The sequence below is a fragment of the Dermacentor andersoni genome, chromosome 1 (genome assembly GCF_023375885.2).
Source record: "Dermacentor andersoni chromosome 1, qqDerAnde1_hic_scaffold, whole genome shotgun sequence".
Taxonomy (NCBI): domain Eukaryota; kingdom Metazoa; phylum Arthropoda; class Arachnida; order Ixodida; family Ixodidae; genus Dermacentor; species Dermacentor andersoni.
The window spans coordinates 194,988,537-195,014,806 of record NC_092814.1 but is presented as its reverse complement, the minus strand read 5'-3'; the positions used below and the strand labels follow the sequence as shown (position 1 = coordinate 195,014,806).

Here is a 26,270-nt window from a genome sequence, read left to right as displayed (position 1 = left end):
TTATTGACGCCTCCTAACAAATATTACGAGGAACTGACCAAAGGTCTTACGTGGAGAGTGAAATCCAAAAGCCTCTTGGAAAATCAGCGCGGTGAAGGAACATTTTTTTCGGACAGAGACAAATTATCTCGAGTGTCTGCATAATAAAGGCACCTGGCAACATGTTTCTTCGGAGGCCCACAAAGTTGGTTTATCCGCTCGAAGGATGTTTCTAAGCGGGCACCTGCTGCCCCAGGAAGATGGAGCAAGAGGAGGAAGAAGAAGCAAACTCAGAAAGAAGATGAAGAAAATCCCAGCGATACAGCTGAATCTCCCTGGATGTCGGCCCTTTAGCATAGTAAAGGCATATTTTCTATTTGACGTATAGGGCACACGCACGCTAGATAGGGTTCTGACTTCTTGCGGACGGGACATCCTACTGTCAGGTGACTTCTATTCTCGCCCTATATCATGGGGATTAAAAACAGATTTGTGCGGCACCAGATTATGGAACTGGTCCTTGGACAATGTGTTAACGTGTGTAAACTCAGGATCTATTACGTTTATGCGGGGTAGATCTTACTCTGCAATATATCTTACATTCTGTGGCCCGAGTGTCTCCGTATCTTCTTGGTTGCTATTTTGTGTGCTATTTTCTGGTGCGCCCGCTTACAAATTACGCCCACTTGTTCTGATTGAATATGGTGTTGGAGGAGGAGGAGGAGGAGGAGAAACATTTATTAAAAAAAAGAAAGGACAAGCAGGTGTCTTTCTGCTTGTGCGGGAGGCGCCCTTAGTCCAGGGCTCCTGCGGCTCTTGCTGTCTCCCGGGCCCGCCGCACCAGTTGCTGCTGGTTACGAGGTTCCGAACTAGTCAGCACGGCCTCCCACTGCTCGGGTGTGGGGTTGGGTATTTGCGGGGCCGCCTTCACGTTGGGGCACGCCCATGTGGTGTGATATAGGGAGGCGTAATCATTACAAAGGGGACATTTGTATGAATATAGTGTAGGGTGTATTGCGTGTAGTCTGCTTAAATGGGGGTATGTGTTGGTTTGTAGTTGTCGCCATGTTACGGCGTCTTCACGTGAGAGGGTCTTGTGTGGAGGTGGGTATTGTCGTCTGTTCAATCTGTGGTGTTCTAGTATGGCGTTGTATTGTAAAGGTACGGGCTCCATGGATATTGCCGTATACCTCTCTTGTGGCGCCCGGGAGGCATGGGCTCGGGCTACAGCGTGCGCACGCTCATTTCCACGGAGGGACTCGTGTCCTGGAGTCCACACTATTTCAACGTCCGGAAATTGGGAGGCTTGTTTGAGGAGTCGGTGGGCGATTGAAGATATTCTGCCTCTCGCGTAGCTACGGCAAGCTGCCTGGGAGTCAGTAATAATTGTGACGTGCTCGTTGGTCAGACTAGAGGTGATGGCCAAGGCGATGGCTGTCTCCTCCGCTACGAGGGCGCTGGCAGTGCGGACCGTCATCGAGACCACCTCTTGTAGGTTATAGTCGACAACGCTGGCCGTCATGGCTGCTTTTTGGAGGTACTGCGCGGCATCTGTGTATAGTGTGGTGGGGAGACTGCCATATTTTGTCTGTAGAGTTTTTGCGCGAGCTTGGCGACGATCGGCATGATGTTCCGGGTGCATGCTTCTGGGGATAGGGGCTACCTTGATGTGCTCCCGGAAGTTGGGGGCCAGATGAATTGCTTGTTCGTGGCCTTTGCCGTCTGTGGGGTAGCCCAGGCGCGCTAGGACTGTTCTTCCTGTTGGTGTGAGGGCTAGTCGTTCTCGTTGGCTTGTGAGGTGGGCGTCTATAATTTATCTTATAGTATTATGGACTCCTAGGGCTTCAAGCTTGAGTGTCGCTGTTCCCGGTGGTAGGCCGAGCGCTTGCTTGTAGGCGTTCCGAAGAAGTACGTCTAACTGATATATCTCCTTGGGAGTGAGGGGCAAGTACGGGGCAGCGTAGGCAATGCGGCTGATTATCAGGGCCTGGACAAGCTATATTATGTCGTCTTCTTTCAGTCCGTATTGTTTGGTGGTGATACGGCTGACCATTCGCATGATTTGGAAGGTGGTCTGCTTGAGACGTTGGATGGTGCATGCGCCTCCGCCGTCCTGTTGTATGTGGAGTCCGAGAATGCGGACGCGGTTTACTTTGGGTATTTCTTTGTCGTCGAGGGTGAGTGTGATGTGGCGTAGTTCATTGAGTTTTCTTCGTGACTTCTGTCGAACGACTAATAGTTCTGACTTCTCGGGGGAGCACCGGAGACCACTTGTTTTTGCATATTGCTGGACGACATCAGTCGCTTGTTGAAGGGAGTCTTGTTTCTCTCCTTCGGAACCAGTGGTGGTCCAGATAGTGATGTCATCGGCGTATATTGCATGCCTGATTCCTAGTATTGCGTTGAGTTTGTCAGGTAATTCCATCAAAGCAATATTGAAAAGGGTGGGTGATAGAACAGCACCTTGTGGGGTTCCTTTGTTGCGGGTAGGTAACGTCGGGGTTCTGAGTGAGCCAATGCCTATTGTAGCCATGCGGTTGCTTAGAAAGGCGCGTATCTAATTGTAAGTATTACGACCACAGTTCGTGAGGCTTAGGTTTGTAAGGATGGTATGGTGTGCCACATTGTCGAAAGCGCCTTTGAGATCGAGTGCTAAAATCGCTCCGGTGTTGTGCGGTGAGTGTGTTCAAGGACTTGTTCCTTCAGCTGAAGAAGGATGTCGTGGGTAGAAAGGTAGGGCCGGAATCCGAACATTGTTTCGGGAAAGAGGTCGCTGGATTCTAGGTAAGGTTGAAGCCGGTTCAGAATGACATGGTCCAGAAGCTTGCCTAGGCGTGAAGTCAGTGAGATTGGTCTCATATTTTCTAAGCTGGAGAGTTTGCCTGGCTTCGGAATGAGTATGATGTCCGCGTGCTTCCAGTCTGCTGGTAGCGTACCCGCTTCCCAGTGATGATTAAAGAGGTCAGTTAGAGATTGGATGGTGCCATCATCTAGATTGCGCAGGAGCTTGTTATTTATTTTGTCCTTGCCTGGGGTGGTGTTTCGTGTGAGTGCATGGAGTGCTTGTTGCACCTCAGTGGTAGTGATCGGCTTGTCGAGGTCGTAATTGTCGCTCCCGCTGTAGGTTGGAGGTTGCCCTTGTGCGGGTTCGAAATCGCCTATGTACCGCGCCCGCAATTCCTCCAGGATTTCGTCATCAGAACCCGGATGGCTGTGGAGGATACGTTGAATTGTTTGCTGGCTAATTGCCTTGCTTTGTGTGGGGTCAAGAAGATGGCGTAGCAGCGACCATGTTTTGGCCGTGCTAAGATTACCCTGCAACTTGTTGCATAGTTGTCGCCAGTTGTGACGGGTGAGCTCCCCAGCATAAAATTCCGCGGTTGCCGTGAGTTTCGCTATACGTAGTTTCAATTTACGATTATGTTTTTGGCGCGTGCTCGACGTGCTTCCCAGAGGTGAATAAGGTGCGGGTCTACGGCCGGTATGTCTGCGGTGAGTGTTATCTGTTTTGAATGTCAGGCTACGCCTTGTTGGAGCTCTCGTACCCACTGCTCGAGATCCGTAATACCCGTTGAGGAGTCATCCGCTCGCGCTTTGCGAAAAGCTGTCCAATTTGTGAGTGTTGTCTTTTTTATCGGGTGGCGTGCATGCGTAACGTTCAATGTGGTGGCAAGTATGCAGTGGTCACTGCCCAGAGTTTCCTCCGTGTTGTGCCAGGCAGCTTGCTGTATCCCTTTAGTGAGGGTGAGGTCAGGGCATGTATCTCGGGAGACGCTGTTTCCTAGACGTGTGGGGTATGCGGGGTCTGTGAGGATGGTGAGACGGTGCTGCTGTATCGTGTACTGGAGTGCAGTGCCTTTTGATGTGGCTGTCGTGTAGCCCCATGCATGGTGAGCCGCGTTGAAGTCGCCTACAATCAGCAGACTATTATTTTTGGCTATGCGAATCGCTTTAGTGATCAAGTAGTCGAACTTGGCCTGCTTCTTCTTGGGTGGGCTGTATATATTCAGTTTGAAAAGGCTCTTTCGGCCTCGTTGGAGCGGCAGGATCTCAATTAGGTTATGATCGACGTCACTGCCGTCTATTGTGTGTTGTGTGGTTGTGAGCGTTTTAGCTGTAAGTGTGGCCACGCGGCTTTCAGGCGTAGTGGTATGTGTGTTGTAGCCAGTTTGAGTTGGGTGTGTTTGTGTTTCCTGTAGTGCGATTACGCTTGGTGTCGTTTTGGCGTTACTTATGTACTGTCTCAGTGATCCTTGCTTGCGTTTGTAGCTGCGACAATTCCATTGCCAGATTATGAGTGGGTTTTCGTTCCTGTGGTTGGTTTTGCTATTCGTCCTGGCTGACAGTGGATCGGCAGGGTGTCCCTGCTCTATATACTTCCTGTTGTACTAGTGTTCTTTCTTGCGTCGCTGATCTTTTGCGAGCCGTGTTTCTTCAATAACACTTGCCAGTTGCTGGATGCTTTGTTGCATTGCTAGAAGCTGCCGTTGCAGTACATCAACTTTCTCCTCGACTTGTGCGACTTCTGTCGGTTTTGCTGATTCCGCGAGAATCATGCGTTCAGAACGTTCCGAAGATGATGGCATTGAGGGTGCGGTTATTGGTGTGGAATGCTGAGTGGCAGTACGAGTGGCGTATAGTTCTGCAATCTGCGTGCGAAGTTTGTTGTTTTCTTCATGAAGGCGTTTGTTTTCTTCTCTGATGGCCTTTAGTTCAGCTAGAATTTGCAGTTGAACATCAGTATTGTGTATGGGTGAAGAATTGTGTGGGGTGGGTGCTGTGTGTAGACGCGATGAGAGGGTGTTGTCTTGGTGGACTGTGTGAGAGGGGAAAAGCCGTGCTGACCAGCTCACCACTTGTGATCCCGGTAGAGCAGGTTCGCTGAGGTTCCGGGTCCCTCCTTGTTGGTTCCGCGAGCAGGAGCGAGATCTGGAGCGGGAACGCTTCCGTTGCTGGTCTGTACGTGACCGAGACTTCGACCGTGAGTAGCCCCTGCGGCTGGTCCTTTGGTATGCTGAAGATGCCTTCTTCAGTCGATCAGGACACTCCTTGGAAGCCGTAGGATGAGGCCCCTGGCATAAGGCGCACCGGGGGTGACAGGGGTGGTCCTGAGTGGGGTTGCGTGTACCACACAGGGGGCATACGTTTACTTCTGGAGTTGGGCATACATCGGTCCGGTGGCCGACTTGGTGGCAGATGCGGCAGAAATGAGTGGTTGGTCGGTATGGTTTGCATCGTACTTCACCGCTGTACTATCACACGTAGAAGGGTACAGCCTTGCCAGTGAATGTGATCACTGCCGCAGCGGTTTTTCCGAGCATACGGGCATGTAAGATTTCTCGGCCAGGTGCATAGAGCCCGTTAAGGAGGACTTCTGTGGGAGTTCCTGCGGGAATGCCGTGAATGACCCCTTTGACGGAGCTGTCGGGTGCCGCCACGTATGCCGTGACTGCAAATTCTCGACCGCCCAGGTGAATTGTAGGGATGCGACGGATGCTCATAGCTAGCTCTTCGTTTGGTGTGCTAGCAATAGCGATGTTTTGTACAGGGTCAATTCTTACAGTAAGGGTCCGTACGTGCTCAGTAGTGGGGTGCTGACATGCCAGCTTGATGCCTTCAGCAATCTGTGGCGTGGTCCAGGGGGCAAGGTTGAGTCCTTCTCGGGAGCGGATGATTACCTTGAGGTCATTTCGGGGCAGCGGTGGGAGTCGGGCTTCTCGGGGAACCGATGGGTGTCGAGGTTGGAGGGGTGGATTGGTGGGAGTCGATGTTTTCTTCCGACCGTACTTAACCGTGAGCCAGTCTCCGCCGGCAGGTTCATCAGGAAGTGGGATTTGTGCGTGCTCGAGATTCATCTCGGTGCCATCATTGGTGGCCATTGGTGCGCCGAACTGGGTCAAGGTCTTCCGCTAGACCGTACCCGTCGTTAGGCTTAGCTGGGCGGGCGCCTCTAGCGAAGTTGAGAGTCCGGTAATTCGTGGAGCAAGCGACTCACAGTATAGCTTTGGGTGTCCATGTGTTCCGCTCGACGTAAGGAGTCGATTGAGGCTGGTTTTGGCGGCGCTGACGTCAATTATCCAGGGTTTAGCGATGTCTTCTCTTGTCTTGTGTCCCAGACAGTGGCGCATACCCACTATTGGCAAGAAGCAGGCGGTTTTTCGTATGCTTAGAAGTAAAGCCAAACTAGATTTAAATTGTGGAGCGTGAGACTAGAACTGTAATATAGATGTAAAGGCGGAACCCATGTGCGGTGTAACCGTGCGCATCCTCTTCTTCTTCTTCCTCTCAATATGGTGTTGGGCTGCTGAGCACGAGGTCGCGGGATCGAATCCCGGCCACGGCGGCTGCATTTCGATGGGGGCTAGATGCGAAAACACCCGTGTACTTAGATTGAGGTGCACGTTAAAGAACCCCAGGTGGTCCAAATTTCCGGAGTCCTCCACTACGGCGTGCCTCATAATCAGAAAGTGGTTCTAGGCACGTAAAACCCCATAATTAAGTTTTTCTGATTGAGCGAGAAGCCATGCGATTGTGCTGTGGATTACCGAAAGTTGTGGCTAATAACGTCTTACATCAAGAAGTCAGGTTGCCCTCAATATTGTGCAGATTTCGGTTGCTGACGGTGCAAACATTCTTAAATATGTACGAATTCCCTATTAGAAGAGTGGAAAAAATATTCATTTCCCAGCCTGCATTATTTTTCGGAGTACACTGGCCCCGGTTTCCTATACCACAGGTGATATTTGTACAAGCATTGATTAACCCCTTAAATGTACGTATTTGGGAGGTGTCACCTATTTTTGATGTGCGAGAGAGTCTACAAATCATCGATGATGACATCTACCCTAACAATGCAAAATTTCTCTCTCAATATATATTAAGTGGACTATTGCAAGATCATTTATTGAGCTTAGGTATAGATACGGTCATTGCAACAGAGGCCTCAGAGTGCGGAGAAAAATCTGGAATTCGCATTTTCGCCCCTGCTCTACACTGGTCATTCTCAATTAGGATTCCGGACTACTTATCCGTATTTCTGGCTGAATTTCTAGCTGTAGTGTTAGCCTTACTTAAGCGAAATTAATCAATATCAACGGTAGTCATAATAGCAGATTATTTATCTTTATGTACATCGCTTACAACAAAAGTGGTGCTAGCCTTTTAGGCACACTTCATTTTCTAGCGCCTGACCACATAAATTTAATAAGATTACTTTGGGTTCCTGTCATAGGGGATTACACATTAACGAAATGGCTGACAGTCTCGCGAGAGCGGCCCTCAATGGCCCTGTACTATCATTACTTCCGGCATCAGCTTTCCTAACTACTACTAGGTTCAGGAGATATGCAATTACTCTAGACTTTTTGAATCCAACGATAGCAATTTTTTTCTGAATATCGACACCTCCTATTCCCTTGGCACACAAATTCCTTTCACACACGGAAAACTGAAGTAATTTTTACCCATTATGCTGTCGAACATCATTATTAAACTTTTATCGTCACAGGGCTGGTCTGGCACCCTCCCCTCTGTGCCCATTCTGTGCAGTAGATGCAACCATCGACAATCTTTTCTTATTCTGCCTCCGTTTTTCCGCTTTAAGGGAAAAAAAAAAAACACGTTTTAGAACCAACGTTCACGCTTGGTTTAAATTTCTCCATTTTAAATATCCTTTCTCCTGGAGCCTCATCTCTTGGAAACTACCACAGGGATGTCTGCTCAGCCGTGGAGGAATTCATAGTTGTTTCAAGATGTTTTTCCTAATTTCTTCACGCATTATTTTCATCCGTTTCCACATGTCACCTTTGCCAGTTTTTGTAATACCAACATCTTCCTAATACCATCCAAATCTTTTTCTTTATAGGGTTTTACGTGCCAAAACCACTTTCTGATTATGAGGCACGCCGTAGTGGAGGACTCCGGAAATTTCGACCACCTGGGGTTCTTTAACGTGCACCTAAATCTAAGTAAACGGGTGTTTTCGTATTTTGCCCCCATCGAAATGCGGCCGCCGTGGCCGGGAATCCATCCCGTGACCCCGTGCTCAGCAGCCCAACACCATAGCCACTGAGCAACCACGGCGGGCATCCAAATCTTGGCCAATCCCCATCGAAGCGCCATCGAAGAAGGATATCCTATCCTATCATATCCTATCGTAACGCCATGTTCAAACCGTCACAATAAATGGTTCTAACCGTCACTGTTCCTCGGTGCTCACATCATAGTCATGGAGCTTATGCATCATACAGTGAGTTTCGGGCACTTACATGTAGATTTTGAATAATAAATTGCGTTCTAGAAGGCCATTTTTGAAGCAGCTTTCCTAACTTCGAAGTAGATAAAATGTCGCTAATTGTTCATTCATGTCGCCAAAAAAAAAAAAGTGGCCGGTCGTTAAATAGAAAAGTGTGTAACAGGCAAGAAAGTTGCTAAATCTAGCCAAACTTGGAAAGCGTTAAGATGTCAACACTGATTACATACTGCTAAATTATAAAAAGCAAAGCTGATTTTTTTTCTAGGATAGTTTGGTAGAAGGCCATAATCAACACGGTATGATGCAAGTGGCGGGTGAAACTTGCTCTGTACTGCCCGGTAACAGCCTCCTCTGCAACGCAGGCGTGCAAGGCGCGTCCCGCAGGCGGCTCGCAGCGCGAACAACCGTACCCTTAACTGCGGGCGGCCGAACGTCATCTGCTATAGAGCGTTGTGGCGAGACCCGAAAGACAATGATCACTGCCTAAGTAGGGAATACGTAGTAAAAAAGGCATAGTTACGTTGGTGCTATTCTGAAGGACGACTTTGCATCAGCTGCTGTTTTGTTGGATTTTCCACTCTGCAGGCGGTGCTCGCTTTCGAAAGTGTGTGTGACAGTGTGTGCGTGGAGAGGGAGGCAAATGACCTACACTGCCCTCCCCCACTTCTGGCAAGGGGGGGCGGGACAGTGCCACCGTATTCCCGCGATAGATGCGCCTATGAGCTCATATAGTTACGGCGTCGCACTCAGTGTGCGCTCAGCAATCACCCTCGTGTCAAGAATAGTGCAACGTATCTAGGGTCTTATCTCACACAAGGAGAACTTGTATAACACTAATATAACAAACTGACCGAGCTCGTTGGGCTGTTTCCCGCCGACGATGTTTCTTCTGTCCGCTCCCTCCTTTTTACTCCCGCGGGTTGGTCTGGAGTGCGGGTAGTGTGACGGCAATTCTGTTATTTGTGAGTGAGCGAGGCTTATTGCTGGTTGAACCCGAGAGTCGGTACTTCGAAACAACTTCGTGCCTCACATTATCTCGAGGAGCTTCGACTTGTCCACGGGCGCCCGATTCTGTATATTTCACGGCACGTGCGTCTCAGGGGCAGTGACTCTTGCATTCGGTTTTATGCAGCTTTTTGTTTCACTTCACGAACAAAGCAAGCCCGAAGGGGGAAACCCTCGGGCGCTCTGACGGCCGTCCGAAAAATCTGGGATTCCCCTGCTACTTAAACAGACGGGGTTGCTGACCAACGCCTGATCACGGAGGCCGTAACTCTGTGGCTAAGAATATACTGGCTAAACTATATCACCGACAGGTGTGAACTTCAGTAATGAATATACACGGCTCATGGTACAGGACCTGGATGTCACATGGTGCGCGGTAGAATTCTAACAAATATTCATGTTAGTATTTGTTCCGGCGTGGTCGCTCCCTCAATTCAGCATTTTATCTCAGCCTGGGGAGCAGTTTCGTGGGGGTCACCGCGGTTCAGAAATGTTTGCAATCGTGCGACACTTTGCTGAGGAGGCCTTTCCGTAATGGACCTATATAGAGTTGCAAATGTTTATGTGCCCACTGATATATAAGGCGTCGCTGCCTACCGCAGCGCCATGAGAAGGCGCGTGCTTGGAGCCGCCCAAGGGGGAGGAAAAAGAGGATGGAATAAAGGCAGAGAAGGAGTAATGCCTCCATTGCTGTCGTACTGAGTAATATGCACAATATAACATATTTGGCGACGAGGATGGAAATATATGCAGCGTTGTAAAGTGGAAATTGAAGGAATTTCCGTGTCGTTCCTGATTGACACTGGATTATCGGTTTCAATCCTAGCCGAAGAACTTTACCGACGTCATTTCGATACTGTATTTCCTCTGACATAAGCATCCGTCCAGCTCCTCGATTATTCTAAGTCAGCAATTCCTATAAAATGATGTTTCATTGCTCCAGTTTCATTCATGGCCGATGCACTTCTGTCCTTCTGTACGTTGTGTCGGGAGGAACAACCATTCTTGGTTTAGATGGTATCGCGGCTCTGGATATGAAGATCCAAGGGTCACCTCTCAGGTGTCTGCTAATGACGCAAAAAACTCCTGTGCTCCCTCCTGAATTACGTTCCGAGTTCGAGCACTTGTTTGAAAAGCAGCTAGGAACTGTCAAAGGTTTCACTCACAAGGTCAGAGTTCGCGCATCTGTTCAACCAGTGGCCAGAAAACTGAGACGACTACCATGCACTCGTCATTCGTGAGCAAGTCTCGGCAGAAGTACAAAAATTAGAAGCTCAGGACATCATTGAGCGCGTCGATTCTTCAGAGTGGGTCTCACCAATTGTCGTAGCCAGAAAAAAGGATGGCTCGATTCGCATGTGCGTAGACCTACGAGAGCCAAATAAAGCTATAGTAGTGGACAGTTTTCCCCTGCCACAAACTGAGGAACTTTTGAACAGCTTGGCTGGCGCACAGCGATTCTCCAAGCTAGATTTAGCTTCTGCATACCTTCAGTTACCACTAATTCCAGAGAGTCGTGATCTTACGACGTTTATAACGCACGACGGACTATTTCGCTTTAAGAGGGTTTGCTTCGGACTGGCATTGGCACCGTCAGCGTTTCAGAAGATTATGCATATGATCCTCCAAGGATGCAAATGCGTCTTGTTTTACATTGACGACATAATCGTGTATGGATGCTCCAGAGAGGATCACTTGGCCGATTTGCGCACTGTTTTGAAACGGCTCTCTGACGCAGACGTCGCAGAGTTGACTTTCCTAGGCCATGTTGTCAGCGCCAAAGGGTTGTTCCCACTGATGTCATCTATCGAAGCGATAACCAAGGCACCATCAGCTACAAATATCAATGAACTTCGCTCGTTGCTGGGACTCGCAGGCTTCTACTCCAAGTTCACCCCGCATTTTTCTGATGTTGTGGAGCCAATGCGTGCTTTGCTTCGAGGAAACGCGCCTTTCGCTTGGACTGCGGCAGCCCAAAGCGGCTTGGAGCAGCTGAAAACGTCGATAACATCTTGCGAAGTTCTCCACCTTTTTGATCCTCAGTTACCTGTGTACGTTACCACTGATGCTTCAGGATATGGATTAGGTGCTGTACTGCAGCAGGATAACGGAATATCACTGCAAACTGTCACGTTCGCCTCACGTACTCTTCAACCGCATGAACGGAAGTACTCCGTCGGTGAACGTGAGGCGCTTGCATGCATCTGGGTCTGCGAGCACTGGCACGTTTACCTGTGGACCTTTCATCTTGCGGACAGACCACGCTGCTTTGGTTACGCTCCTCTCAACGAAAGGCACAGGTCACCGTCCGTTAAGGATTGCGCGCTGGTCATCACGGTTGCTGTGCTACAACTACATCATGGAATACAGGAAGGGTAGCGAAAACGTCGTGGCTGACGCACTCTCCCGGCTGCCCGTACAGAGTTTCATCCGTGATCCGCCCGAAGAAGAATTTATATGTCTCTTGTCACCAGTAGTTACCATGCAAGAGCTTCAAGAAGCAAGTGCCGCCGACCAGGATATCTCTCAAGTTAAGCAGTTTAACACTACTTCTTGGCCTGACAAGAAATCCTTGTCAAAAGAGCTGCTACCTTACTTTAACGTGCGATCTGAACTCTCTGTTATTAGCGACATTCTTTGCCAGGGTGACAGGATTGTCGTGCCTTCAGCTTTGACCCGCCGTCTTATGGATCTGGCTCATGAGTCACACCCAGGAATTAGTCGTACCAAAGCTCGCCTTAGGGAGTCATATTGGTGGCCGGGCATGGATAATCACATTGAAGAACTTGTACGCACTTGTGTAGCCTGCCAGTCATGTGACAAATCAGCACGTACATCTGCAGCCCCAATGCAACCCGTCACTCTTCCCGAGAAAGCCTGGGACAAAGTTGCTATCGACATTGTGGGACCTTTCACGCAAGCTTCAGCTGACTGTCGATTTGCCATTACACTTATTGATTATTACAGCAAGTGGCCAGAGGTGACTTTCGTACGCGATGCGACCACTTCTACAGTGACCAAATTCCTACTTGAACTTTTCGCAAGAGAAGGATATCCACGTGGTATCGTATCCGATCATGGACCACAATTTTCTTCAGCGAATTTTGAAGATTTTCTCACAGAGCGCGGAATCACGCATTACAACTCTTCTGTGTATTACCCGCAAACTAACGGTTTGGTGGAAAGATTTAACAGGTTATTAAAGTCCTATATTCAATTAGCCCTGTTAGAACGTCGTGATATAAGAACAGCGATGTTTGGTTACCTGCAAACATATCGCTGAACGCCTCATGCGACTACTGGTGCTGCACCCGCTGTTCTTCTTCATGGACGCCAACCTCGAACCAGACTTGACATTGTGGGATTGCCTGACAAATGTTTCACCAATGACCCTTCAAAGGCACTACAGCAGTTAAGAGAGCGCATCAAGAACAAGCAAATGACGTCGAAGCGCTACACCGATCAAAAACGCGGTGCCAAGGAACCCAACTTCGCCGTTGGTGGCTACGTGCGGGTTAAATTACCTGCAGTTCATGGGAAGTTATCTCCACAGTTTTCTGCGTCCAAGAAAATTATTGGAAAGCGCGGACCCGCCTCTTACCTCTTGGAAGATGGGCGGGTGTGGAATGCTTCCAAATTAGCGGCCGTTCACCCTGAAGCTATCAGCAGAATGAAATTAGGTACCACTGCTGTCATGAACTAGTCACCGGCATCCGATCATTCAACTAGCGCGGCTGTAAGCCATCCGTCACAACCTGACACATCAAGCGCAGATAATGCATTCCTGAGCTCTGCACAAGCTTCATTTAATTTGCCATGATGCGAAGAGCGTGTGAGGAGAAGCGCCCGCAACAAGAAGATACCAAAGAAGCTGCAGGACTACATCAGGAAGTAACGGACAACCATTTTTTTTTCACGAGGGGATATGTTATATAAGGCGTCGCTGCCTACCACAGCGCCTTGAGAAGGCGCGTGCTTGGAGCCGCCCAAGGGGGAGGAAAAAGAGGATGGAATAAAGGCAGAGAATGAATAATGCCTCCATTGCTGTCGTACTGAGTAATATGCACGATATAACACCCACGAAAGAACTTCTTGATGGACAAGTTGATTCATTATCTATAATATTCATATCCGCGCAACGAAACAAAATGCAGTCAATAGAATCGTCTCCGCGGGGCGCTCGTTTTGATAATTATGATGGTCCCAGATACCGGTACATATGACCTATGGGCGAATGAGCAAAAAGCGGGCGGTAGAACAATAAGAAAACAAGGGGGAAGGGGATACAGTAGCAATCGTAAGAATAGGAATATCCTGCTTTCTTACCTTGTCAGTTTTCTTTTTTTTTTTGAGACAGTAGTAGTTGTATTGTTAACTACCGTTCACATTTTCACGTCTTACACTTCGCACGTTCGTCGCTTGTCATTTTGATGATAATTTAATGGTGGCAATTTTCGTAAACACTGGCCTTGAAAAGAAATCATATGTCTGAGTCAGACATCTTGCATGCTTCAGATCGTAGAGATGTCTAACAATTTACGTGTTCGTTAAGCTCGTTTTGCTCGTATACGTTTTATCGCACTTTTCCTCTAATCCACCATGACTTATTCGAATGTGTCGTCCTTAATCATTTAGCTGCCGTTTGTAATACCACTCTGAAGCTGTGAAAACACCTGGGACAGCATCTGATGACACCGGCTGTTGACAAAGAAGAGTAAGACAGGTGACCATGCCTGCTCATGGACACATGCCCACGAGCAGCATGGGCCGCGATCACCACAGGTCACGATCACCCCGGGCCACGATCACCACGAGCAGACATAGACCATCGGAACCAAGACGGAAGATACGATGAAGTTCGGCGCAGGTCGCGTCTGGCCGCGCCCGGCACGGACTTCAGCGGCGATGAACTCCGGCGAAGTGGTCGAAGGTCCCGTCTGGTCGCGCCCGATGCAGACTCCAGCGCCGTTTAAGCCTGGCGAGGCAGGAGAAGGTCCCGTCTGGCAGCACCCGATGCAGTCTGCCGCGTCCATGAAGTCCGGCAGAGCGGTTGAAAGTCTGGCCGCACGTCACCACGTCTGGCCGCACCGGATGAGGACTCCAGCGTCGATGCTCTCTGCGGGGAGCCGCGACGGTCGACCGGAGGAACATCGACTCCCAGGGTCGGGACGACGGGGACAGCCGGAGATAGTGGTCGACGAGCAGGAATACTGGCGAAGGCGACAGGCTGGTAAGTGAGACACGGGGGTTGTCACATGCGATGGCCGAGAAAATCAGACACTCGGCAGGTTGGCTAACAGTCGGTTAAGTTAATAACCTGTCAGTTGTATTTCAGGCCGGGCGCTCCCAACCGCCGTCCTTAAAACCTCAGCTGAACAGTGCTCAAGCGATAGTCATTACGTGGGACCTGGGGACGAATTCACCAAGCTCTTCGTTTGTAAGCCATCCTTGCCTTTGACTGTCACCCTTCACTAATGATATGTACAGCTATAGTTGTCTGAAAAATGCTCTTACGGACGATTATAGCTTAAGATAATTTTTGGAAATATGGGCCCTGATGGGCCCATATTTGGGCTCGGTGATCCTGGCTTCTATCTTGCCGCGCATCTGACATTAATTGGCCAGTCATAGGCAGCTATGACACGCTTACTCCGCATCTCTTAATCTTGTTCTCATCGATCATATTATGGACCTGGGTCCGAATTCATAGTCAGCTTTGTAAGAACTACCCGTCATTTACTGGCGACGTGTATATGCTGATATGTTCGCTTGAAGTGTTGGCTCGCGCTAATTTTAACGAGCCGTTCTACTACCTTATGAAGACTATGAAGACTATGAAAACATGCCTATAGCAGTTTTCATATTAAGCGACTTATTATGTGATATGGTAATCAGTTCTGATGGTGTTTTAAACTTGATATTGAATTAGGACACGAAGAAGTCTACTGCTTCTGGTGGCATCTGCGCAGCGGGGTTTCCGTCAAGGATACGATACTACAACGCAATTAGTCGATTTTGTTCATGATCTCGTTGTACTCTAGATCTAGGTAATCAAGTGGATGCCATTTTCATTGATCTTTTTAAAGCCTTTTACTCTGTGCTAAATTCCAAGCTTCTGGTAAAACTTAACGCCATACTTAATAACCCCGTTTTGTTTCCTGTACAGCCAGTTTTCTTCATCGTCGCTCACAATTTGTTTCCTTCAGTTAAGTAGAATTCTGTTGTTGACATCACGTCCGGTGCTACTCTGGGATCCGTATTAGGCCGTTTATTATTTTTAATATATATTAACGACCTACCTGTAGCACCTTATGTAAAATTAGGATTTATGCAGATGATTGTGTACATTATGAAACAATTGATACAAATGATGTTATCATCTTGTCCAATCCCTCATGCTTTTTTGCGCTTGGTGTAAAACATGGCAAATGAACATCAACTGCAGTAAAAGAGTCGTGATGTTATTTACCAATCGAAGAACCCCCTTTCGTTTTGACTATTCTTTGAATGGCGTAGCGCTTAAATGAGTGTCCGAAAATAAATATTTAGGCGTTATTCTAACAGAAAATCTTTGTTGCTCTAACCCCATCGAGTATGTAAACGGAAAAGCACTAAAAGAAACTAGGCTATTTGCGCCGCACTTTAACTAAGACCGCTCGCGACACTAAATTGCTTTTATATAAAACGCTTATCTACCCCATTCTTCAATGTGCGTCCGTGGTTTGATAGCCCTACAAACACTGTGAAATAATCTCTCTCGAAAGCGTTCAAAGAAAATCCATTCGCTTCATTTGCAAAAATCACAGCCGCAGTTTCTCGCCAACACCGGTACTACAAACACTGGTTATGCACCCACTGCCTTTGCCTTATCACATTGAAGCTGTTAAATTCTTGCATGCAATATTTAACTCCACCTCTAGCCTTTGTGACGGTTACCATACGACATTTACAAAGAAAGTTATATCCGTAGCTCCCACACTTTGAGCATAGCACCTTTTAGAGTGCAGCTCTTAAAGGGCCCCTCACCAGGCCACATAGCAAATTTTGGTTATATGCTGGAAGTTGTTACGTGCCCTCTAGGAAGCGTTCTATCGCAAAATGTTTTTCGAATTGGTTCAATAATAAGCGCGATAGAAGTATTTCAGTGCCGCGAACTCATGATTTCAGGAGGCGAGCCTCACTCTAACATAGACGATCTCTCGACTTGCCCCCGTCTAGCCTACGCAAGCAAAATTCCTTCCCTGCGTCCTCCCATACCGTATATAGCTGGAGGATCTGATGACGCATGTGTCACGGGCTCCGCCTTCTCTTTCTTTTTTCTCGCTTTGTTTTTCCTCTTTTACAGCGAAAGCTGTATATGACTAATCTTCCGTAGTTTCCCGGCGTCCGGCAACAGAAATGGACTTCGCGGTTTCTAATAAACAATGGGTTTCATTGTTTGCTTTGTGTGTGATCACGTACGGGTGCAGTGCGGTGGCGCAGATGTCAAAATGCGGAACAGTTTAGAACGCCCGTCATGCAAAATAGCGTGACGTCAATGTTATCGCAGTATATACGCAGGAGAGGTATCGGCGCTAAAAACAGCTGCGTCATCGATGGGGTGGACACCCCAAAAACAACATGCGCACGAGGAGCGCCGGAGGGAACAGCAACGATAATGTAAACGGCGCCGGCGCGAAACCACCGACGAAGAACGTTCCCGCGATGCTGAACGAAAACGACAATCGCGAGCCCGGGCAACCATTCCACTCTGTGAATATGGAATGGCAGCGAAAGCACTTTGCTTTTCGTTTGAGAGCTTTGACTGTCGTCAGCTTTCGCTGCCATTCCATCTTCACAGAGTGGTATGGTTGTCATTCTTTTCTTTTCTTCTTTTTTTCTTTGTTTCTGGTGCGCGGCCAGCTTCCGCTGACTGTCTCTCGCGCCAGCTGTTGCGTTTGTCTCGTTTCGCGCAGTACACGATTTTGCTCGCTGTGCACGAGAACAGCTGACTAGCGGTATAAGTCAGTGCTCCACGAACACTGAGGCAGACGCAAGCGGATCGCAGAGTACGATCGCGCGCTGGAACATGGCAGAAAATGATAGTTTCGCTCTCTGCGCGCGACTGCGCGACATAGGAACAAGCAGACGAAACGGAAGCACATCTCTCTTACTACGGTACGAAGTGAAACAAAGACACGCAGACACTCGATTTGTAGGTTTTATTATTTCTCTAAACATTAAATCGCCTATTGAAGCAACAGATAAAACAAATAACAGCTGTCGCCTCGAATAATTCTCGAGGTCACGTGCCTTTATCAGCGATGTCACAGAACTGCCATGTACGTAGGCGCACTTCTGCGATATACGTCGACTCTCCGGCTGGGAGCGCGGCGCCCGCGAGAAGGGCGAATGGCGTTTGATTTGAAATTTAAGATCTTTCCGCGGCGCGCAGGGATGCAATACTTAGCAGACACAATCGTTATCGCGCATTGTATGCACTGCTCTTGTCAGCTCAAGATGGCCAGACTTGGTGAGGGGCTCTCAAAGTGCTTGTTGCTGCACTGAGCGTTGGCGTGTCTCGGCGACGTCGTCGTCAGCGTAACCGAGCGAACGAGCAGACCTAAGGATGAAAGAGCGAACACAGAGCGCAACGGGGCATAAAAAGCGAATAGAGCGCGAGGTGGAAAGCGGAGGAGGAGGCTACAGTGAAATTATGAGGCGGAAAATGAAGGAGGAGGGTATGGCGCAGTGCCGTAGTGCCGCTCTGCGGCGACGATGACTACGAGATGGCGCCAGAGTAGCGCGCGTCGTCTGTTCACCGATGGCATGTGGCGAGAACACCCACTGATACCATATATTGGGCGCGAGGACTTACGGAGTCGCCGTCTGTAGGAAGCGCCTCTCTTGCGTAGTATGAGGGATAATGCGGCGCGCTCCTCGTAACTTAGGCTTACGGCGCTCAATAATAACACCACGCGGCAGCCCTCCTGGAGATTTCTGTAAGTACTGTCAAAACGAAGGAATATTTTTACTGCCAAAATAATAATCTTGGGCAAACTGGAAGTACAGAAACGTTTACAGACACTATCTCTTTACCGAATATGCACAGTGAACGCCACAGCGCGCGGTCACCGCGATGGAGTCTCCCGAACCGGCTTCTTGCGTGTAAGGTAGGCAAATACTGAGAGCGAACTATGTGAAATATGTTTTTATAGTGGGTTGCCTGTATAACCGAATGGAGCATAACAGAATGAAGCCTCAAATAAGTGGTCAGACGGATTCGCAGCGACTGACTGCGCGTCTGCATGCATGTCCGCGCACAATGTTTTGCTTTCACTGTGAGCGCGTTTTCGCACCGTGCCATGAGCTTTAGGGCGCAGAATATGAGCACTTGACAGTACACAAGCAACCATTGTTGCGTGGACGCTATCACAGCTGTTCAAAAATAACTTCGCGATAGAGATTTCGATGCCTACGGCTACTGTGATGTGCCATCGCGAAGATTCAGTACATTAATTCATAACACAAACATGACCATGTGCCATGCCTTTTTTTAAATGTGCTTCTTGCCGCTCCCTTTCCATTCCAGTGAACTTGCCAGACTTTAGCATCAACAAGTTCATAGACCAAATAAAGCGTTGCGACACTAGCCGCGCAGCGGGCGCGGGGGAGCGTCTCAGTGCGTGCTTTCTGCTACCCGCCGAACATCGCAGTCCCGACGCCGTAGCAGAAGTCTTCCTCGCGTCTGTGCTTACTGCATACCCGAGTTGTAGCCGATGGCTTGCCGGTTCTAAGTTTCCCGAACCAAGCTTCAAGCCGCTTCTTGTCCTGCGACCACGTATGAATAAGGCTGACACCAGGCTCCGCTGCGTACGTCCGGCACTGCGGCATCGAGCAGTAGCATACCATGCTGCACGCCTCCAAAAGCAATCACTACATATTATAGTACTTCCAAATGCTGTCAAGTAGATACCCAAGGCGCGAAAACCTCCCCACTTAATTAGAACCACAGCGCAGGTGGAACTTCAAACTTTCGTTTTCAGTTCGCTTCGCCGCTTCCGAAGCAGCCGACGCGGCCTCTGTGCCCACGTGTTTCCTCACGCCACGGTGTCATGGCGATGGTGGCGCCAGCTTTTCCAGTGGTGGAGCTCGCCCCCAATGGAAACGAAGCGCTGCATGAGCGGAGGTCTGTTTGCGGCGGCTGCTGTGAACGCACCCACGCGTCACCCATGCGCTGCCTCTCGCGACTTCCCGATTAGCGAGACAGTCGCGCCACACTTCGCTCCGTTTGCAACGTGCCGCACGAGACAGATTGCCCGCGCCAGGCAACTTATCACGAAATGTAACACGCATAGAGCTGCGCTCAAATTTCGCATTAGGGAGTATCGTAATCGTCGGGGAATTTCTGATTCACACTAACACGTTCAAATAGTTTCTTTTTCCACCCATAATACAGTCTTGGAATTATCTGCCTGGTAAGATTCGTTCCCTACCACCAAACGAGCATTTATTTGTCATCAGCGAATACCTAGCTAACATGTAAATTGCTTCATCTGTATTATTGTTCTTTGTGTGTATGTTTGCTTTTGAGTGACAGTTGGTTCAGTTATTTTCTTCTATTACTTTCTTGTCTATTACTGATATTGTTTAACGTTTCCCACTCCTGCTATAGCCCCAGAATTAGAGCTGCTTCATATGCAATTAATTAATTAACGCACATTCTCACGACAGGATGCTCAGGGCACGGAAAATTTTGTGGCCTACAAAATTACCAGCTCCCCCCCCCCCCCCCCCTCCGCTTCCGCCCTGCATTATTGAATCTTGCCCCTTTGTGAGCTTAATGGAAAAGCGCTTGCGTGTAAACGTTTGCCACATATTTTTTCTGCTCGAATAACGAGTGATGTGCCTCGCGTTCCCGGTCGTCTATATGCGATGTAAATTAACCCCTCCTCTTTTGCTTTCTTTTCATTTTTGTACAGAGGGTGAAGCGCAGGCAGCACCAGCTATTGATGGTATCTTTCCTGCATTTCGCCGGAACACCCTCAACCTGTCGCGCGCTTGCCTTACCTTCGCCGTCTTAGTTGTTGTTGTCATCACCTGCTACATCATCGTCACACGGCTCATCTTCCTCTCCAAGTGGTCTCCGATGTCCCTGCTCAACAGCTTCTACGGGCCCTCCCTAACCAGTGCTACCCACGGGACCCGGCAGCCAGCCATGTGGCGATAGTCGCCGGAATCAGGAGAGGCTGCCTCTTGCAGCTGCCCTAGGCAATATACGCATGCGCTCCTCCTGTCTGCAATGCTGCCGTTTATTTCGGGATGTCGGAAACACACAACCGGCGTAACTGGGCCAGTGTTTACAAGACTTGTCTTACGTAAGACGGTCTCCTCATTTGGCTAACGTTCAGCCACCGGACACTTACAATAAAGGTGACCCGGAAAGAACCCCCCAGACGGTGCGCAATCGCCGACATCCCTTAAAAAGAAGCTTTGCATATGACGGGCACTGTTCGCAAACGAAGAGCGAAATACGTAAATGGTCGTCGGCACTGTTGATTTTTTGCAATTGCGCTGCATTATGCACAGTTGTGGAATGCAGCACACTCTTCCGCATGGCCAGAAGCATTACAAAACATATGCCTCTGCACTAGGTATACTGTTGCTTCAGAGTGGGAGAACAAAGTGTTTTGTGTGCTGGACAAGCTCCTTCCAAAGACGGAGTTATATACGCGCTGTTGATGAGCTGGAAAGGGATGTAAGGCTGAAGATGCAGAAATGCAAAGCGCTATTCTTCATTGCGCTATTTCTCATAGAGGAAAGAGGAAGAGAAATGAGATCAGAGTAAGACATTATTATGAGTGGAGGAATGGTGTCTTCGAACTGTCTCGCTTACGTCACTATGCACTTAAACGTCATAGAAACGCCAGAACACATGACTGCGCGTTTATACAGGGTGTCTCTGCTATAATGCGCGAAACATTAAAAAATCTGCAATGTGTTGCACTCCCGTAACACATGAAGGCGAAAGCTTGCTACACACTTAGTAATGCATTAATTTAACCGATCAGAGGGGTCAGACTTCTTGCACGAGCTGCAGTGTGAAGTAAACGTATTGCGCTGTAGGTCGATCTCCTCGACACATGCGAGCATCCAAGGCACTCTGAAAGTTATTTCGTTCTCTGCGTCTTTTCCGTTTATTTCTTTGACTCGTTCTTTCTTTCCTTCGTTTTTTTCTTGCTTTGTTCTATCTTCTCTTGTTCTGTCATTCGTTCTTTCTTTCTTAATTCAGACAGTCTCTCATTTATCGCCTCTGTTGCTTCGCAGTCGATGATATTTCTTCATGTTATGTGGGTATGAGCCATTGCTGCTGATGATATTTTTGTACTATGAGCCACTGGTGATTGATATTTTTTGAACCACTAGACTTGATAAAAATACTTTCTGAACCACTCGACTAAATGCCGCTTTTTTCGGGTATGAGCCATTGCAACGAACCACTTAAGGCTTTCGCCTTAAAAAATAAAAAAGAGAAGATTATGCGCGATTGAACAAGTACATCTGTAATCGAAGATGAACAAGTACATCTGTAAATGCCCCCCTCTTAAAAGCAGTCGACGGCTTTTATTACAGCGGAGCTGTTATACGCTAGGTTCTGGCGGTTTGTGTGCGTAGGCAAAAAAGATGGCGGTCACTCCAGAGCTAAAAGAGCTAAAGCAGAAAGCAAAAGCGTATTGTCGGGTATGTCCAGCTGGGTTTAATTGCGAGAAGTGTCAAAAGGTATTGTGATAAAGAAATATATATCGTAATAAAAAAGTAAAACCGGAAGAGACACTGTTTAGTATGGATTGCGGTTTGACGTCGCGGGCTCTATAGGCAAACGACGTAGCCTCATCTCAGTTCCCCCTTCCACCGCTAGGCGGCGTGCTGTGGGGACTGCGGAAGAACAGCGCGCCTACGAAGAACACCGTCGTGAACAGAAGCGGGAATGTCCGCGGCGACGGCGGGCGGCACGTAATACGGACGAAGATCATGCCGCAAACGCCAAGCGTGTGTACCTTTGGTTGATCACCCCTACCGACTACACTCCAGTCGTAATTGTGGGTGATTTCAACATAGACGTGTCTCGGCCAGACGGAAAGTGGTTCATGGCATTTCTCTTGGAAAGGTTCGGCATTCAATGTTACACAAACATCAGTGTGCCCACGACACGTCATCAGTCGTGTATAGACCTCACATTGGCCAAGAACCTTTGTATATCTTAGCGATCATAAAGCGATAGTCACCTTAGTGACCAAATAATAAATCCAAAAAAGCAAACAAACGAAAGTTAAAAATAGAAAAGAAAGCACTGAGTATTCATTTTGATAAAACAACAAAAAAATTCGTGAGAAAATGAAATTCTTTGTGGTATTTGTCTTTTATTTTCAGTAAACATATTTATCACCATATATACAGCTCCGCTGGTGATCCAACTTCACAGAGTGAAATGGCTCTGAATCCTATTTTTTTCCTCCAGTGACCGCTTTTCAACAAATGTTAAACGTAATCCCTCGGCGCAGGAGACGCCTGCACGTATCGGAAGTTTCCCGAATGTTATCGATCGTTGTGTCCATAGTATGCTGTCACCGAACCTTGTGTAATCTAATTATATGCGCGACGCGAATTGTGTAGTAGTTTCTGGAATGCACGCGAGCACCAGCGATTACCCTGGAAGCTTCGTCGAGTCATGTATAATAGCCGACGCACTTGGCCCAAAGATAAGATTTTCGACGATCGCCGACTGTGTTCGCCTCTGTCGTTGTGCTTCGAATGTAACTTGCTTTTAGGGGCGCAAGTTCGCAAAATAAGCAGTTAGTTTCGTCATTCGCAGTTTTGCTACTGTGTAATTGACCGTCACTACAACGTGACATTAAGTCAAAATTTAATGTTTCCAGGAAGGTACATGTCTCGTGCTTACATGGTTCTGGTGAAAAGAGAAAGCCCTACGAAATACTAAATGTGTGCGACTACGGACGGGGGGCGAGCGCGAAATGGCAGCGCCATCAAAAAGTATCATCGGGAAAATAATCTGTTCCTGGATGTTGTTAGCATGTATTCTCAATGAGGCTGTTTCCCAATGAGACCCTCAGACAGTGAGCCTTCATGCAACAAGACCATCGGACCCCGATTCTTGTCTCCATGGGCCAAATCACCGAGCCTTACTGATATTGACAAAATCGGCCTGTATTCGTATATACTAGAAGTGGTCGAATATCAAGCTTTTCGAATACGAATCGAATGTGAATATTAAGTATCGAATACCGAATTGTACATCAAGTAGTCAAACACAGACGGATATATTTGCTGTAGGAATATTTATTTGGATATCATTAGGTACCACGCCCGTGCTGACTAGTGCAGAGAGAGAGGGAGATTTAGTTAGAGGAAGGCAGTGAGGTCGGCCTGAACTATAACGTGCTCCGGCCTGCAACTCTACACTGGGAAACAGGGACGGGGAGGAAAAGGGCTGATGAATGATGATGATGGTATGAGGAAGAGATGCGCATATACAAGTTCACAGCGTTGTGGCATCTCTAAAGCCGTGCGTCCAGTCCAGTGGCTTGCAGAAAGGCTACAGTGGCACTTCTTATCAGGTCTGCGCTGTTTGCATTAGGCCAAGGACCTAAGAAAAACTCGTCTGATAGCGTCCTCTATTGACGTTTGCAATGGAAGAGACCAGTTGCTGTCGTTCTTGTGCGTACGCGGGACACACGCAAAATGTATGACCAAGTGTTCCTGGTACCTTACAGTATTCACAGTTCGGGTCAGTATCACTGCAACCTATCAGACGTCTACAACGGTTGGTGAATGCGACGTCAAGGCAAATCTGGTGCTCCATGCTTGCTTGGCTTCTTTTGAACTGGTGTGGCATACGGGGAATTTCATTTCTTGGTCCCATTTGTGTACTCGCGTGTGACTAGTGCAAGAATGTCAGCTAAGTATCAGGACAAAGGATAAAATTTAAGCAGACTATCATTGATTGCAATTAAAAAAATTCACGCACGAAATCTTCTGGCAATTGTCTAAGCATGCGTAAACATAGTGCAACTTGCTCATCTCCACGCAGCCTCGTGTCATTATCAATTATATGAAACTTGATCCGACTGGTGTAAACCGTTATCAATCCTTACCAGTCCTTATCAATTTTATCGGACTAGATCCAACCCTTATTAACGCATACCAGAGCCTTATCAGACTCGATCCAAGCCTTATCAACCCTTATCGCTCGGTTTTAACTTTATCGGGTATGATCCGACCCTTATCATCTCTTATAGGTCCTTATCAACCTTATAGGAATTGATGCGACCCTTATAAACCCTTATCGGTGCTTATTAAGCTTATCAGAAGTGATCCGACTATTATAAGCCCTTATCGCTCGTTATCATTTCATCCATCCATGTTCAACCATTATCAACCGTGGTGAGACCCATATAACACCTCATCCCTCATTATTATGCTTATCAATTCATTGGCTGCTTATCTGTGTGTTTTGCGCGACGTGAAGCGCGTGAGCGCAACAACTTCGCATAGACGCAATGATTCGCAAAGCGACGAAGCTGGCCCATGGCCTCCCGAATTATACTTCCACACGCCGTCTTCTTAACTTAGGGACACATAACACACTAGGCGAGCTGCTAGAGGCACATTGGGCCAGCCATCGCCAGCGCCTCCTACTCACTCCTACTGGCCGCCATCTTCTCACACGGCTAGGATACTCTGTCCCACCCCTTGAGTCTGAAGCCCGTCCAACGATCTTGTCGTCAGCGATACTCCAAGCACTAAGTATTCATCCATTGCCACGTAATATGCACCCCGAGCATGACAAAGGGCGGCCCAAAGCCCGTGTACGATACATTGGCCGCGTGCTTGCAAACATCCCGGAAACACATACTTTATACACGGACACATCACGCACTCAAGAGGGCTATACCTCGGTAGTTTTGGATGGCACCGAATCCCTGAGAGACTCTGCTGCAATGCGCGGAACAAATGCCGCTTACGGAGAAATTCTCGGTGTTGCTCTTGCAATTCGATACGCCATCCGTGTTCCTGAGGAAGTGTATATATTGACGGACTCGCAACAGGCATGCCGGGCGTTCCTATCAGGACATGGCATCCCGAGAGCGGCGCACCAAATTCTCAAACAGATCCCGCAAAATACACCAACCACACCTCCCCGCATCCACTTACTCTAGACCCCTGGTCATACCTCGCAGCCGGGTAACGAACGCACACATGCGGTTGCCCGAGAAATTTCCCTCCGGGCGACTCGGCGTGGTGAGGCGACTAGTTCAGAGTGGGGGGATCCCTTGCTGCGTTACAAAGACATACTCCGTCATTATACACGCATTCGTCGCACCCACGCCGCACCACCGCCGTCCTTCTCGCGGGAGGAAGCAGTGGCATTACGCCAGTTACAAACCGCAACTTTTCCAAATCTTGTCTCTCTCAATAAATTCTACCCACACTGTTATGCGGATCGTTGCCCTGGCTGTGGCAGCTCGCCCACAATCTTCCTCGTCACGATTGAGTGCACTGCAAACCTCTTTCCTCCCTTGCCAACTCTCCTTTACCCCCTACGCAACAAAGAGCTGTAGGACGATGCCCTCCGCGACGGACCTCCCGAGGTCCTCTGAGCTGTGATACAACGGGCTCGAAACATCGCCGGAATCATCTTAGGGACCCTAGACTGAGGGTTCCTCCCACACTGCTCTCGCCATTCAAATATTATTAATAAAGATGTTTTACTCTCTCTCGCATTTCGGTCGGGGAAGGAGCTCCCCAAGAGAAGGCGCATCCCGCGACCGCGGACACGCATCGGGGATGTGATGTTTGGAATTAAATTTTTGCAAAATCGGAATTTTCTTTATATCTACAATGCTCCAACACGGCTCTACATGTGGTCTTAAAGATCGCTTTCATTCCACCATCACCATATCTTTCACCAAAGCTTTCACAGAACCTGTTTTCCTGAGACATTTGTTTTGTACCGCCGGTACAACGCATTCAT

General features: G+C 48.3%; 1 protein-coding gene across 1 annotated transcript; it reads left to right on the top strand.

Moving 5' to 3' along the window:
• Nucleotides 1-13,056: 13,056 nt before the first annotated feature.
• LOC129380764 (uncharacterized) lies at nucleotides 13,057-20,622 on the top strand. The gene is made up of 2 exons (XM_055062620.1): nucleotides 13,057-14,468; nucleotides 20,200-20,622. Exons 1-2 carry the CDS (start codon nucleotides 14,090-14,092, stop codon nucleotides 20,445-20,447), a joined length of 627 nt encoding a protein of 208 aa, XP_054918595.1. The 5' UTR covers nucleotides 13,057-14,089; the 3' UTR covers nucleotides 20,448-20,622.
• Nucleotides 20,623-26,270: the final 5,648 nt, after the last annotated feature.

Coding starts and splice junctions, on each gene's coding strand:
- LOC129380764 (XM_055062620.1), top strand. CDS start 14,090: ATGAAGTTCGGCGCAGGTCGCGTCTGGCCGCGCCCGGCACGGACTTCA. Junction 14,469..20,199: donor CTGGCGAAGGCGACAGGCTG/GTAAGTGAGACA, acceptor ATTTTTGTACAG/AGGGTGAAGCGCAGGCAGCA.